We start from the raw sequence: 15686 nt of genomic DNA, 5'->3' as shown, positions 1-15686 counted from the left end.
AGCCGGAGGGGAAGAGGAACGCTTTTTAGATCGGCGGTAGGTTCTCCCCTTCAGGTAGGTGACGGTTACGGCTGAAGATAGCTCATTTTTGGCCCCAGGGTGCGAAAGCTTACAGACTATGCGGCCATCTCCTCTGAACGCCCCCCGTTTTTGTTCTTTTACACTAACTTCCCCATATGAGTTTTAAACATAAAAAAAATAGAACTGCTGAGATTCAGGGTGATCCCTCCTGCCCACCTTCCCAGAAATCCTTGCCCCATGTCCCCACATGTGTAGCCGCCATTTTAGCCCCCCAGGCCGGCACAAAATGAAGTTAAGGAAGCTATTTGTTATAACCTATCGCAGCGATATTCGGATTTGTTCCAAATCAAATTTTTTATGAAATTCAGAACGAATTTGAATTTGTCCCATTTGATTCGCTCATTACTAATTATAAACTACACTAACTTTACAGCCCCTGTAGCACAGTCAAATAAATAAATAAAAAGTCCCGGAATACCCCTTCAAAGTCATACTCTAAGCAGAATAACTGCTAATAATGCAGAAGAGATAAGTAATAGGTAATGATGATGCACCTGGTGAAAACTGTCTCCTGGATTATCTGGTGCCAAGAAAGGATGTATTCAATTCAATTAATGGGTGTATTTAGGTACAGTCCTCTATATAAACTGTGGCTGGTTCAGTCTCAAAGCAGAAAAGGCAGATAAAACCCAAAAACCTATTCTCCTTCTATCTCAGGACTTTCTACATGTGCAGAGATGTCAACTGCAGGGAAGGTAAGTACTTATCATGTATCTGGATACAAATGCTATAATACAGTATAATATATAGTAATGGCTGCAAAACTGTTCCTGGTGAATATCTGTTAAAAGCCTTTAGACATTTTCATGTTTATCTATTATAAGTTATTATTCTTTATTATTACAGATACATTTTTGTATACAAACAGATTTACAAGAAAAACACTAACATGATGAACAATACACAAAGTTCCCACAAACAAAGACAGAAAGAAGCCACGGTTTACATATTCATGACTTTATCCTAAATACCCCAAATGTCACTAGAAGACTCACATTTCACTAAACCTTAGGGTCACACAAGGCCAGTTTTATATGATGTATTATGCAATTTTTATAATAACATTGTTCTGTGTGTTTTAAATAAATGTTTGCTTTATCTGAATACATATTGCAAATACAACACTTAAAACCTTAGGGGCCTAGAGGTGAAATAGAAATATTCAAGTTAAAACAGATGTGAGTGACAAATAGAAATGTGTAGAACTGCACGGCTCATATTCAGTTGTGTTATTTCACAACTACAGTAAACCTTCTACTAGGCCACCTTTTTGAGAAGACCACACTTGAACTTGAACACATTTTTCTGCAACAGAATGCATCCTTTGAAAGGACATCTCAACTGCAATTGTTGGTGGTGTTCATCTTATAAAAAGTTCCAATTTTTCACAAAATTTTCAAAATCGGAATTTTTCATGGACCAGTTCAGGTTTGAAGTGGATTGGAAGGGCCTTCATATTAGGTGAGGTGTAAATGCTCACTGTACCCCTTATTACATTACGTGAGTGGTGTAGTTTCCAAAATGGTTACATGTGGGAGGGGTCCATTGTTCTGGCACTATGGGGGCTTTGTAAACACACGTGGCCTTCAATTCTGGACAAGTTTTCTCTTCAAAATACAAATGGCGCTCCTTCTCTTCTGAGCATTGTAGTGTGCCCTCTGAGCACTTTACATCCACATATGGGGTATTAATATACTCAGAAGAAATGGAGTTATAAATTTTAGGGGGCCTTTTTCCCTATTTTCCCTTGTGAAAATGAAAAATTTAGGGTAACGCCAGCATTTTAGTGACATTTTTTTTATTTTTATTTGCCCATCCAACTTTAATGAAAATTCGTCAAACACCTGTGGGGTGTTAAGGCTCACTATACCCCTTGTTACATTCCGTGAGGGGTGTAGTTTCCAAAATGGGGTCACATGTGGGTATTTATTTATTTATGTCAGAACCGCTGTAAAATCAGCCACCCCTGTGCAAATCATCAATTTAGGCCTCAAATGTACATGGTGCGCTCTCACTCCTGAGCCTTGTTATGAGCCCACAGAGCATTTTACGCCCACATATGGGGTAGTTCCGTACTCAGAAGAAATTGTGTTACAAATTTTGGGGTCTTTTTTTTCCTTTTACCTCTTGTGAAAATAAAAAGTAAAGGGCAACACCGGCATGTTAGTGTAAATTTTTTTTTTTACACTAACGGGCTGGTGTAGACCCCAACCTTTCCTTTTCATAAGGGGTAAAAGGAGAAAAAGCCCCCCAAAATTTGTAGTGCAATTTCTCCCGAGTACGGAAATACCCCATATGTGGAACTAAACTGTTTCCTTGAAATACGACAGGGCTCCGAAGTGAGAGAGCGCCATGCGCATTTAAGGACTAAATTATGGATTGCATAGGGGTGGACATAGGGGTATTCTACACCAGTGATTCCCAACCAGGGTGCCTCCAGCTGGTGCTAAACTCCCAGAATGCCTGGACAGTCAGTGGCTGTCCGGAAATGCTGGGAGTTGGTTTTTTGCAACAGCTGGAGGCTCCGTTTTTCATTTTTATTGGGGGGGGGGGGGGGGGGCAGTGTAAGGGGTGTATAAGTAGTGTTTTACCCTTTAATCTGTGTTAGTGTAGTGTAGTGTTTTTACGGTACATTCACACTGGCGAGTTACAGTGAGCTTACGGCTAGGAGTTTGTGCTGCGGCAAAAAATCATACATGAAGCAGGAAACTTACTGTGAACCCATCCGTGTGAATGCCCCCTGTACATTCACATGGGGGGCAAACCTCCAGCTGTTTCAAAACTACAACTCCCAGCATGCACTGACAGACCGTGCATGCTGGGAGTTGCACTTTTGCAACAGCTGGAGGCACACTGGTTGGAAAACTTTCAGTTAGGTTCTGTTACCTAACTCAGTATTTTCCAACCAGTGTGCCTCCAGCTGTTGCAAAACTACAACTTCCAGCATGTACTGATCGTCGAAGGGCATGCTGGGAGATGTAGTTATGCAACAGCTAGAGGTACACAACTACAACTCCCAGCATGCTCAGAAAGCTGTTTGGGCATGCTGGGATATGCAGTTTTGCAACATCTGCAGGTCTACAGTTTAGAGACCACTGCACAGTGATTTCCAAACTGTGGACCTCCAGATGTTGCAAAACTACAAATCCCAGCATGTCCAGACAGCAAACTGCTATGTGGGCATGCTGAGAGTTGTAGTTTTGCAAGATCTAGAGGGCCACAGTTCACAGCACAGTGATCTCAAAACTGTGACCCTCCAGCTGTAGCAAAACTTCAAATCCCAGCATGACAGCTGTCTGGGCATGCTGGGAGTTTTAGTTTTGCCACATCTGGAGGGCAATAGTGTAGAGACCACTGTATAGTGGTCTCAAACTGTAGTCCCCTAGATGTTGCTAAGCAACTTACCAACTTCCGTCGGACACAGGGAGCCGTCCTCTTCTGCTGCACAACATGCCACCCGCGCTGATCACGACACCGATCGTCGCCCTTAGCCTCGCCCGCTGTGTAAGTGGATCTACGTGCCGGTCCCCTTCGTTTCCCCCTCCTGCCCCGCCTATTGTGGGTGGGCAGGACGGGGAAAACTAAAGTTAACCCCCTGCTCCCGATCTGTTATTGGACGTCGCTTCTAGATGCCCAATAGCAGGGATAGGAGGGGTGGCACCCCTGCCACCTCACTCCTATCCCTTCAGGGGGATCGTGGGTGTCTTGGACAACCGCGATACCCCTTATTTTCCCGGTCACTATAGACCCGGAATGACCCGGAATCGCATAAATCGCAAGTGTGAATTCACTTGCGATTTGCGCCAATCACCGACATGGGGGGGGGTCTGATGACCTCCCTGGGCATTTGCGCGGGGTGCCTGCAGATCAATATCAGCAGTCACCCCGATCCGGTATCCTCCCGGCGCTCGGCGGGGACCGAAAATCCCACGGGCTTACAGGTACGCCCTTGGTCCTTAAGTACCAGGAGCAAAGGCGTACCTGTGCGCCCTTAGTCCTGAACAGGTTAAAAAATATTTATCCTTCCAGTACTTTTTAGCAGCTGTATGCTACAGAGGAAATTCTTTTGTTTTTGAATTTCTTTTTTGTCTTGCCCACAGTGCTCTCTGCTGACACCTCTGTTCGTGTGAGGAACTGTCCAGAGCAGCATAGGTTTGCAATGGGGAATTTCTCCTTCTCTGGACAGTTCCTGATACAGGCATTAGGTGTCAGTTCTTTTTATCATGTCTGCCGTTTATCTGGATTCTGATTTATGAATTGTTTGTTAACATACTATATTCTGCCTTGTTTGTGAGTTTATATTGTGTCTGGTATATTTGGTTTTCTGGTAGTATTCCCATACTATTTCTGGCCTGTGACCGACTTTATTATTTATAGCAAATAGAAGTGTAGTCCGGCACTGCTAGGCATATATAAGCACACTATGGACAGGTACTAGAAGTGAGGTATGTTGCTAAGAAGAGTGTAATGGTACTGACTCAGGTAAGCGAACATCCAAACATTTCAGGTACAGAAAAAGGATAGTCGGAGGACTCACCAGTATTCGTCTTCAAACTTGTCTTTATTAGTTTATACTCAGATAAAGCATTGCCGGAGAGGGACAGTGGGGGGGTACAGCAGGCAATGGTAGCCGTTTCGCACAGACTAGTGCTCCATAGGCCAGATGAAGCACTAGTCTGTGCGGAACGGCTACCGTTGCCTGCTGTACCCCCCCCCCCCCCCCACTGTCCCTCTCCTGCATAGCTTTATGTGAGTATGTACTAATAAAGGCAAGATTGAAGACAAACACTGGTGGGTTGCTGACTATCCTTTTTCTCTACCTGAAATGTTTGTATGTTCATTATTTGTTTTACGCCACTGCACTTTAGCGTAGGGAGGGATCGGCTCCAAGTTGTCGGTCCACCATTTAGGGTGGGTGGATGGGCAAATAGACAGGGATAGTTTTTCTAGGGTCAGTTTAGGGCTTACTTTCCCTGTCCACCCCAGGTCATGACAGAACCCCTTTAATGCTACTACTGTCACGATGCCGGCTGGCAGGTAGTGGACCCTCTGTGCCAGAGAGGGATTGGCGTGGACCGTGCTAGTGGACCGGTTCTAAGCCACTACTGGTTTTCACCAGAGCCCGCCGCAAAGCGGGATGGTCTTGCTGCGGCGGTAGTGACCAGGTCGTATCCACTAGCAACGGCTCACCTCTCTGGCTGCTGAAGATAGGCGCGGTACAAGGGAGTAGGCAGAAGCAAGGTCGGACGTAGCAGAAGGTCGGGGCAGGCAGCAAGGATCGTAGTCAGGGGCAACGGCAGAAGGTCTGGAAACACTGGCAAGGGACACACAAGGAACGCTTTCACTGGCACTAAGGCAACAAGATCCGGCAAGGGAGTGCAAGGGAAGTGAGGTAATATAGGGAGTGCACAGGTGATAACTCTAATTGGAACCACTGCGCCAATCAGCGGCGCAGTGGCCCTTTAAATCGCAGAGACCCGGCGCGCGCGCGCCCTAGGGAGCGGGGCCGCGCGCGCCGGGACAGAACAGACGGGGAGCGAGTCAGGTAGGAGAGCCGGGGTGCGCATCGCGAGCGGGCGCTACCCGCATCGCGAATCGCATCCCGGCTAGCAGCAGGATCGCAGCGCCCCGGGTCAGAGGACGTGACCGGGGCGCTGCAGCGGAGGAGGTGAAGCGAGCGCTCCGGGGAGGAGCGGGAACCCGGAGCGCTCGGCGTAACAGTACCCCCCCCCTTGGGTCTCCCCCTCTTCTTGGAGCCTGAGAACCTGAGGAGCAGACTTTTGTCAAGGATGTTGTCCTCAGGTTCCCAGGATCTCTCTTCAGGACCACAACCCTCCCAGTCTACTAAAAAAAAATTTTTTCCTCTGACCTTTTTGGCAGCCAAAATCTCCTTGACCGAGAAGACGTCCGAGGAGCCGGAAACAGGAGTGGGAGGAACAGATTTGGGAGAAAAACGGTTGAGGATGAGTGGTTTGAGAAGAGAGACGTGAAAGGCATTAGGGATACGAAGAGAAGGAGGAAGAAGAAGTTTATAAGAGACAGGATTAATTTGACACAGAATTTTGAAAGGACCAAGATAGCGTGGTCCCAACTTGTAGCTAGGGACACGGAAGCGGACATATTTAGCGGAGAGCCATACCTTGTCTCCAGGGGAAAAAACGGGGGGAGCTCTTCTTTTCTTATCCGCGAACCTCTTCATGCGTGAAGAAGCCTGTAAGAGAGAATTTTGGGTCTCTCTCCATATAATGGAAAGGTCACGAGAAATTTCATCCACAGCGGGCAGACCAGAGGGCAAGGGGGTAGGGAGGGGGGGAAGAGGGTGACGGCCGTACACCACGAAAAATGGGGATTTGGAGGAAGATTCAGAGACCCTGAAGTTATACGAGAATTCGGCCCATGGAAGGAGATCTGCCCAGTCATCCTGGCGGGAGGAAACAAAATGTCGCAAATAATCACCCAGGATCTGGTTAATTCTTTCTACTTGTCCATTGGACTGGGGATGATATGCAGAGGAAAAATTTAATTTAATCTTGAGTTGTTTACAGAGAGCTCTCCAGAATTTAGACACGAATTGGACCCCTCTATCCGAGACAATCTGCGTAGGCAACCCGTGAAGACGAAAAATGTGTACAAAAAATTGTTTAGCCAACTGAGGCGCAGAAGGAAGACCAGGAAGAGGAATGAAATGTGCCATTTTGGAGAATCGATCAACGACCACCCAAATAACGGTGTTGCCACGGGAAGGGGGTAAATCAGTAATAAAATCCATACCAATCAGAGACCAAGGCTGTTCGGGGACAGGCAGAGGATGAAGAAAACCAGCGGGCTTCTGGCGAGGAGTCTTATCCCGGGCACAGATAGTGCAGGCTCGCACAAAGTCCCCAACATCCGTCTCCAGAGTTGGCCACCAATAGAAGCGGGAGATGAGTTGCACAGATTTCTTGATGCCCGCATGACCTGCGAGATGGGAGGAGTGACCCCATTTGAGGATTCCGAGGCGTTGGCGTGGAGAAACAAAGGTCTTTCCTGGAGGAGTCTGTCTGATGGAGGCAGGAGAAGTGGAGATCAGGCAGTCAGGTGGAATGATGTGTTGCGGAGGGAGATCAACTTCTGAGGCATCCGAGGAACGAGAGAGAGCATCGGCTCTAATGTTCTTATCGGCAGGACGAAAGTGAATCTCAAAATTAAATCGGGCAAAGAACAGAGACCACCGGGCCTGGCGAGGATTCAGCCGTTGGGCCGACTGGAGGTAGGAGAGGTTCTTGTGGTCGGTGTAGATAATAACAGGAAATCTTGATCCCTCCAGCAGATGCCTCCATTCCTCAAGTGCTAATTTAATGGCTAGAAGTTCTCGATCCCCGATGGAGTAGTTCCTCTCCGCTGGAGAGAAGGTCCTAGAGAAAAAACCACAAGTGACAGCATGCCCGGAAGGATTTTTTTGTAGAAGAACAGCTCCAGCTCCTACTGAGGAGGCATCAACCTCCAATAGGAAGGGTTTGGAAGGGTCAGGTCTGGAGAGCACGGGAGCCGAAGAAAAGGCAGACTTGAGTTGTTTAAAGGAGTCTTCTGCTTGAGGAGGCCAGGACTTGGGATCAGCATTTTTCTTGGTTAAAGCCACGATAGGAGCCACAATGGTAGAAAAATGTGGAATAAATTGCCTGTAATAATTGGCGAACCCCAAAAAGCGTTGGATAGCACGGAGTCCGGAGGGGCGTGGCCAATTTAAGACGGCAGAGAGTTTGTCTGGATCCATCTGTAGTCCCTGGCCAGAGACCAAATATCCTAGAAAAGGAAGAGATTGGCATTCAAACAGACATTTCTCAATTTTGGCATAGAGTTGGTTGTCACGAAGTCTCTGAAGAACCATACGGACATGCCGGCGGTGTTCCTCTAGATTGGCAGAAAAAATTAGGATATCGTCCAGATATACCACAACACAGGAGTATAATAGATCACGAAAAATTTCATTGACAAAGTCTTGGAAGACGGCAGGGGCATTGCACAGTCCAAAGGGCATGACCAGATACTCAAAGTGTCCATCTCTGGTGTTAAATGCCGTTTTCCACTCGTCCCCCTCTCTGATGCGGATGAGGTTATAGGCGCCTCTTAAGTCCAATTTAGTGAAGATGTGGGCACCTTGGAGGCGATCAAAGAGTTCAGAGATGAGGGGTAAGGGGTAGCGGTTCTTAACCGTGATTTTATTAAGACCGCGGTAGTCAATGCAAGGACGTAGGGAGCCATCTTTTTTGGAGACAAAGAAAAATCCGGCTCCGGCAGGAGAGGAGGATTTACGGATAAAGCCCCTTTTTAGATTCTCCTGGACGTATTCGGACATGGCAAGAGTCTCTGGGGCAGAGAGAGGATAAATTCTGCCCCGGGGTGGAGTAGTACCCGGGAGGAGGTCGATAGGGCAATCATAAGGCCTGTGAGGAGGTAGAGTCTCAGCTTGTTTTTTGCAGAAAACATCCGCGAAGTCCATATAGGCCTTGGGGAGACCGGTTACTGGAGGAACCACAGAGTTACGGCAAGGGTTACTGGGAACCGGTTTTAGACAGTTCTTGGAACAAGAGGACCCCCAACTCTTGATCTCCCCAGTGGACCAATCCAGGGTTGGGGAATGAAGTTGAAGCCAGGGAAGTCCAAGGAGAATCTCCGAGGTGCAATTGGGGAGGACCAAAAGTTCAATCCTCTCATGATGAGATCCGATGCTCATAAGAAGGGGCTCCGTGCGGAAACGTATGGTACAGTCCAATCTTTCATTATTTACACAATTGATGTAGAGGGGTCTGGCGAGACTGGTCACAGGGATGTTGAACCTGTTGACGAGAGAGGCCAAAATAAAATTTCCTGCAGAACCAGAGTCCAAGAAGGCCACTGTAGAGAAGGAGAAGGCAGAAGCAGACATCCGCACAGGCACAGTAAGACGTGGAGAAGCAGAGTAGACATCAAGGACTGTCTCACCTTTGTGCGGAGTCAGCGTACGTCTTTCCAGGCGGGGAGGACGGATGGGACAATCCCTCAGGAAGTGTTCGGTACTAGCACAGTACAGGCAGAGGTTCTCCATACGGCGTCGTGTCCTCTCTTGAGGTGTCAGGCGAGACCGGTCGACCTGCATAGCCTCCACGGCGGGAGGCACAGGAACAGATTGCAGGGGACCAGAGGAGAGAGGAGCCGAGGAGACGAAACGCCTCGTGCGAACAGAGTCCATATCTTGGCGGAGTTCCTGACGCCTTTCAGAAAAACGCATGTCAATGCGAGTGGCTAGGTGAATAAGTTCATGTAGATTAGCAGGAATTTCTCGTGCGGCCAGAACATCTTTAATGTTGCTGGATAGGCCTTTTTTGAAGGTCGCGCAGAGGGCCTCATTATTCCAGGACAATTCTGAAGCAAGTGTACGGAATTGTACGGCATACTCGCCAACGGAAGAATTACCCTGGACCAGGTTCAACAGGGCAGTCTCAGCAGAAGAGGCTCGGGCAGGTTCCTCAAAGACACTTCGGATTTCCGAGAAGAAGGAGTGTACTGAGGCAGTGACGGGGTCATTGCGGTCCCAGAGCGGTGTGGCCCATGACAGGGCTTTTCCGGACAGAAGACTGACTACGAAAGCCACCTTAGACCTTTCAGTGGGAAACAGGTCCGACATCATCTCCAGATGCAGGGAACATTGGGAAAGGAAGCCACGGCAAAACTTAGAGTCCCCATCAAACTTATCCGGCAAGGATAAGCGTATCCCAGGAGCGGCCACTCGCTGCGGAGGAGGTGCAGGAGCTGGCGGAGGAGATGACTGCTGAAGCTGTGGTAGCAACTGTTGTAGCATAACGGTCAGTTGAGACAGCTGTTGGCCTTGTTGCGCAATCTGTTGTGACTGCTGGGCGACCACCGTGGTGAGGTCAGCGACAACTGGCAGAGGAACTTCAGCGGGATCCATGGCCGGATCTACTGTCACGATGCCGGCTGGCAGGTAGTGGACCCTCTGTGCCAGAGAGGGATTGGCGTGGACCGTGCTAGTGGACCGGTTCTAAGCCACTACTGGTTTTCACCAGAGCCCGCCGCAAAGCGGGATGGTCTTGCTGCGGCGGTAGTGACCAGGTCGTATCCACTAGCAACGGCTCACCTCTCTGGCTGCTGAAGATAGGCGCGGTACAAGGGAGTAGGCAGAAGCAAGGTCGGACGTAGCAGAAGGTCGGGGCAGGCAGCAAGGATCGTAGTCAGGGGCAACGGCAGAAGGTCTGGAAACACTGGCAAGGGACACACAAGGAACGCTTTCACTGGCACTAAGGCAACAAGATCCGGCAAGGGAGTGCAAGGGAAGTGAGGTAATATAGGGAGTGCACAGGTGATAACTCTAATTGGAACCACTGCGCCAATCAGCGGCGCAGTGGCCCTTTAAATCGCAGAGACCCGGCGCGCGCGCGCCCTAGGGAGCGGGGCCGCGCGCGCCGGGACAGAACAGACGGGGAGCGAGTCAGGTAGGAGAGCCGGGGTGCGCATCGCGAGCGGGCGCTACCCGCATCGCGAATCGCATCCCGGCTAGCAGCAGGATCGCAGCGCCCCGGGTCAGAGGACGTGACCGGGGCGCTGCAGCGGAGGAGGTGAAGCGAGCGCTCCGGGGAGGAGCGGGAACCCGGAGCGCTCGGCGTAACAACTACTATGCTCAGGCAGGAACAGTGACATGTACAAGTATGATGTAAAAGAAGGATTGTGGAGCAGCTCTGGAGGTGACTTGAGCATAATACCTTTATTGAGCATAATACCATAATACCATTATCCTTTAGTCCCCTTAAAAGCTGTGTTCAGTATTCTGATACTACGCCATGTCTTATTCTTCAGTTACCCCCAAAGCTCCACTCACTATTCTGCTGTTATATAACATCTTATCCTCTGTTCACTTTTAAAGCTGCAGGCACTATTCTGCTGCCACATCATGTCTTATCCTTCAGTCACCTCCTGAGCTGTACTCACTATTATGCTTTTACATCATGTCTTAGTTTGCATTGACCCAGCTCTGAAGGTATGACTTGGGGGTGGGAGAAGTTTACACGTTCACATCTTTATTAACCCGTTCATGCCCAACTGCCATACATGAATTGTGGCTGCGTGACAGGTAGCTGACATTCGCCGGTATTGATCATTCCACAGCATCTGGGTGAGGTCTGTTACAATGTCATTCACTTTGCTGGTACTGTAATATGCAGATATGCAATATCCGTATATATAAGTGATATTTTTTAGTGAACTATGAACAACATATTTGTTATACTCCACATCTACGTTCGATTTTCTGTAGTAGGCGAACTGCTTTTTTACAGTTTTGATAATTGCCTTTGATTCATTTTATTTTATATTTTATATGAGACACCATATGGTTTAGCCGAAATCTTACTGTTCATCCTAATAAGACATATAGTTATCATGGGCTTCTGACTAATATATAACCAATTCAGTATGGTTTTCAAAATGTAAAAGGATTTTTGAAAGAAAATTAATATGGAATTGTGAAAAAATGTGTATTCAAGAAACTCATCTCTTAGAAAATTATATTTCTATATTTAAAGGGGTATTCCGGTGGAAAATATTTTTTTTTTAAATCAACTGCTGCCAAAAAGTTAAATATATTTGTAAATTAGTTCTAATAAAAAAAATCTTAATCCTTCCAGTACTTATAAGGTGCTGTATACTACAGAGGAAATGCTTTTATTTTTTTATTTTTTTTCTGTCTGACCACAGTGTTCTCTGCTGACACCTCTGTCCATGTTAGGAGGAACTGTCCAGAGCAGCATATGTTTGCTATGGGGATTTTCTACTGCTCTGGACAGTTCCTGACATGGACAGAGGTGTCAGCAGAGAGCACTGTGGACAGACAGAAAAGAAATGCAAAAAGAAAAGAACTTCCTAGAAGTTATTTACAAATCTGTTTAACTTTCTGGCACCAGTTGATTTAAAAAAAAAAAAAGTTTTCCACCGGGGTACCCCTTTAAAGGGGTTATCCAGGGTTAGACAAACAGCTGGAGGTCAATCACAATTCAGGAGGTCAAATTGGTTGTATCCCTGTCAAAAGAGTGGTTTATTAATGAGTATTATAAGTCATTCACTTATCTTGTATTTTGCCATCTTGCTTTTATTTTTAATCATTCCAGATTTCTGGTTTGATCCCTTCAGAAAAAATACAAGCCTTCTTTGTAACACGACCTAAACCTGGTAAACCATCTGATCTTATGGAAACCTTATGGCCAATTTCCCATTTTACCATCAAAAAATTTTCACAAAACTTTTAAGTGGCCCATTTAAATAGTAACACAGTAACATAGTTACATAGCTCATAAGGTTGAAAAAAGAACAGAGTCCATCAAGTTCAACCTATAACCCTAATGAGTCCCTACTGAGTTGATCCAGAGTAAGGCAAAAAACCCTCATACTAGAGGTAAAAATTCCTTCCCGACTCCAATATGGCATGAGAATAAATCCCTAGATCAACATTCTGTCCCTATAAATCTAGAATACACAACCAGCAATGTTATTACTCTCCAAAAATGCATCCAGACCCCTTTTCTCCCAAGTGTGCTCCCATTTAATATATAATCCCAGCCTGGATTTTTCTTCCCCATGTGCATTACCTTACATTTATCAGTGTTGAACCTTATCTGCCACTTCCCAGCCCAAACCTCCAACCTATCCAGATCCATTTGTAACAGTGCACTGTCCTCTATAGTGTTTACCGTTTTACAGAGTTTAGTATCATCTGCAAAGATTGCTACTTTACTATTCAACCCCTCCACAAGGTCATTAATGAATATATTAAATAGAACAGTACCCAAGACGGACCCCTGTGGTACCCCACTAGTAACAGTCACCCAATCAGAATAAGTACCATTAATAACCACCCTCTGTTTCCTATCACTGAGCCAGTTACTTACCCACTTGCACACATTTTCCCCCAGCCCCATCCTTCTCATTGTATGCACCAACCTTTTATGTGGCACCGTATCAAATGCTTTGGAAAAATCCAGATATACAACATCCAGCGATTGCCCCTGGTCCAGTCTGGAGCTCACCTCCTCATAAATGCTGATCAGGTTAGTTTGACAGGACCAATCCCTTAGAAAGCCATGCTGATATGGGGTCCTTAATCCAGTACGATCAAGTAGGGTTTGTTAAAGGTTTGCAAATGCCCAATGGCATTAGGTGATTTATTAACTCGATCTATGTGTTAGGACACACTTGAGAGCAATTTTTTAGTACTATTGATGAAAGTTGTGAATAGGAGAAAATATTGCTGAATGGGAATGGGATGTACATGGAATTACAGTTTTCGAATAATATGATGTTAGTTGTTTTTTTTTTTTTTTTTCAGGCCAAGGATTGGGCAGATACGATATATGAGATAAAGGATAGCACTGATTAGGAGAGTTATTTATGCAGCACAATAGCACCACCTAGTGTTTTAGAGTAATACTGCTCTTTTGCATAAAAATAAAGTTGTTTAGAATTCACTATACATAGTGAAATGGTACCAAAAGAAGATGAGGTTTTATAGGGATAGTGTCCAGATTTTCTACCAGTAAAAATTAGAATCATCTCACAATTGTGTAAGGCAAGTCACAAACTACCTTCTGCAGGATATACAGTATCTCATATAAGTGAGTACACCCTTCACATTTTTGTAAATGCACGATTGTCATCGCAGAAAGAAGCCTTTTCTAAAGATGATGCACAAGTAAGCCCAGAAACACAAGCAGACTAAGGATATGTATTACTGGAGACCAAGTATAGACGTTTTAGCTCAGATAATGTCAGACATGTGTTGCGGTAACCAAGTGAGAAGTACAAAGACAAGCGTGTCTTGCCTACAGTCATGCATGTTGGTGCAAGTGTCATGGTCTGGGCCTCCATGAGTGCTGCTGGCCAGTGGCAGACTGGCAACACTTAGGGCCGCTGGCCCAAATTAATTAAGGGCCCCCTGTGAGACTCCACACCTTGTCCCACTTCTGCCCCACCCCTTCATTTCCCAGATTACAAATTCTGTATTTTTAACAAGAATCTTTACACACAAAACAAAACAAACAACTAATAAAAAGATATAAACAAGTGTATAAAAAAATGTATAAACATATTTGGTATCGCTGACTGTAGATCTATCAAACTATAATGTTAACGATCCCGTACAGTGAACGGCGTAAACGTAAGAAAAACAGAAATTGTTGCTAATTTTCACATTTTATAAAAAATTTTTAGAAATAAATAATAAATAGTGACTTAAAAGTTTCATATATTTTTCAATTCCCCCACACATTTAAAAATTTTTTGGTTGCACCATACATTTTATGGTAAAGTCATGTCATTAAAAAGGACAACTGGTCGAGCAAAAAACAAGCCCTCTTATGGGTCTGTGGATGAAAATATAAAAGAGTTATGATTTTTAGAAGGCGAGGAGGAAAAAACAAAAATGCAAAAATAAAATTGGCTGTGACCTTAACCCGATAACGACCACGGACGAGTATAGACGTCCAGGTTGGCGGCCGTTCCCGCACCTGGACGTCTATACTCGTCCATTATTTTCGTGGGTGCTGCCCAGTGCACCCACGAGATCGCGGCAGGGACTCGACTGTATCACACAGCCGGGACCCTGCTGCACTGCCAGGACCGAAGTAAACTTCGGTCCCGGCAGTTTTAACCCTTACAGCCGCGGTCGGAAGTGACCGCGGGCTGTAAGTGTTATGACAGAGGGAGGCAGTTCCCTCTGTCACTCCTGCAGCACCCCGCATCGCGATCGCGGGGTGCTGTGTGTGTCCGCGGCTGGCCGGGACCTCCCGCACTGCCGGGAGTGAAGTTCACTTCACTCCCAGCAGTTTAACCCTTACAGCCGCGGTCAGAAGTGACCGCGCGCTGTAAGGAGTTCTGACAGAGGGAGGGGGCTCCCTCTGTCTCTCCTGCAGCACCCCGCAGCGCGATCGCGGGGTGCTGCTTCATACCTGGGCAGCCGGGAGTCCTACAAAGACCCCCAGGTCTGCCCTGGGTATTGCCTGAAAGGACGTGCCAGAGGCACGTCCTAATATGCTGCCTGCTAGTGAAAATTGGCAGGTAGCATATAACTATAATGCTTTGGAATACTAAGTATTCCAAAGCATTAAAAAGTGTAAAAATAAATAAATAAATAAAATAAAAGTGTAAAAATAAAAAAAATATAATAAAAGTGTAAAAAAATAAAAAAATAAATAATTAAATATATATATATATATATATATATAATATATATATATATATATATATATATATATATATATTAAAAATACATTTATTAAATTAATCTAATTTAAAAAAATGCATAATGTGTAGGATCGCATTGGCGGACATCCACAGCATGTAATATGCTGCGGATGTCCACCATGTGATCCTACACATTATGCAGCAGTCACGGTAATGAGCTCCCTGCTGCGGCTGGGTAGCTTTGTGTGTCCACTCATAGCGGCGGATTTCCCGCCAGCAGTCATGAGCGGACACACTGAGCTACCCAGCCACAGCAGTGATGGATATATTCGCCATGAGCGGGTGCTTATTCCCACAACATGGCGGATATATCCATCAGGAGCCTTAACTGTCACAGACAG

The 15686-nt window shown here is 46.0% G+C and overlaps 1 protein-coding gene across 2 annotated transcripts in view; it reads left to right on the top strand.

Moving 5' to 3' along the window:
* The first annotated feature begins 743 nt into the window (after positions 1-743).
* Positions 744-15686, top strand: part of LOC130362347 (alcohol dehydrogenase 1-like) — a 97913-nt gene continuing 82970 nt past the window's right edge. For both annotated transcript variants that reach the window (XM_056566663.1, XM_056566674.1), the window contains exon 1: positions 744-776. In XM_056566663.1, the coding sequence (XP_056422638.1) occupies positions 759-776 (18 nt within the window). In that variant the 5' untranslated portion in view covers positions 744-758. The remainder of the gene's footprint in view (positions 777-15686) is intronic.

The sequence above is a fragment of the Hyla sarda genome, chromosome 1 (assembly GCF_029499605.1).
Source record: "Hyla sarda isolate aHylSar1 chromosome 1, aHylSar1.hap1, whole genome shotgun sequence".
In the NCBI taxonomy this organism is placed as follows: Eukaryota; Metazoa; Chordata; class Amphibia; order Anura; family Hylidae; genus Hyla; species Hyla sarda.
This window is presented reverse-complemented; position numbering and strand designations above follow the sequence as displayed.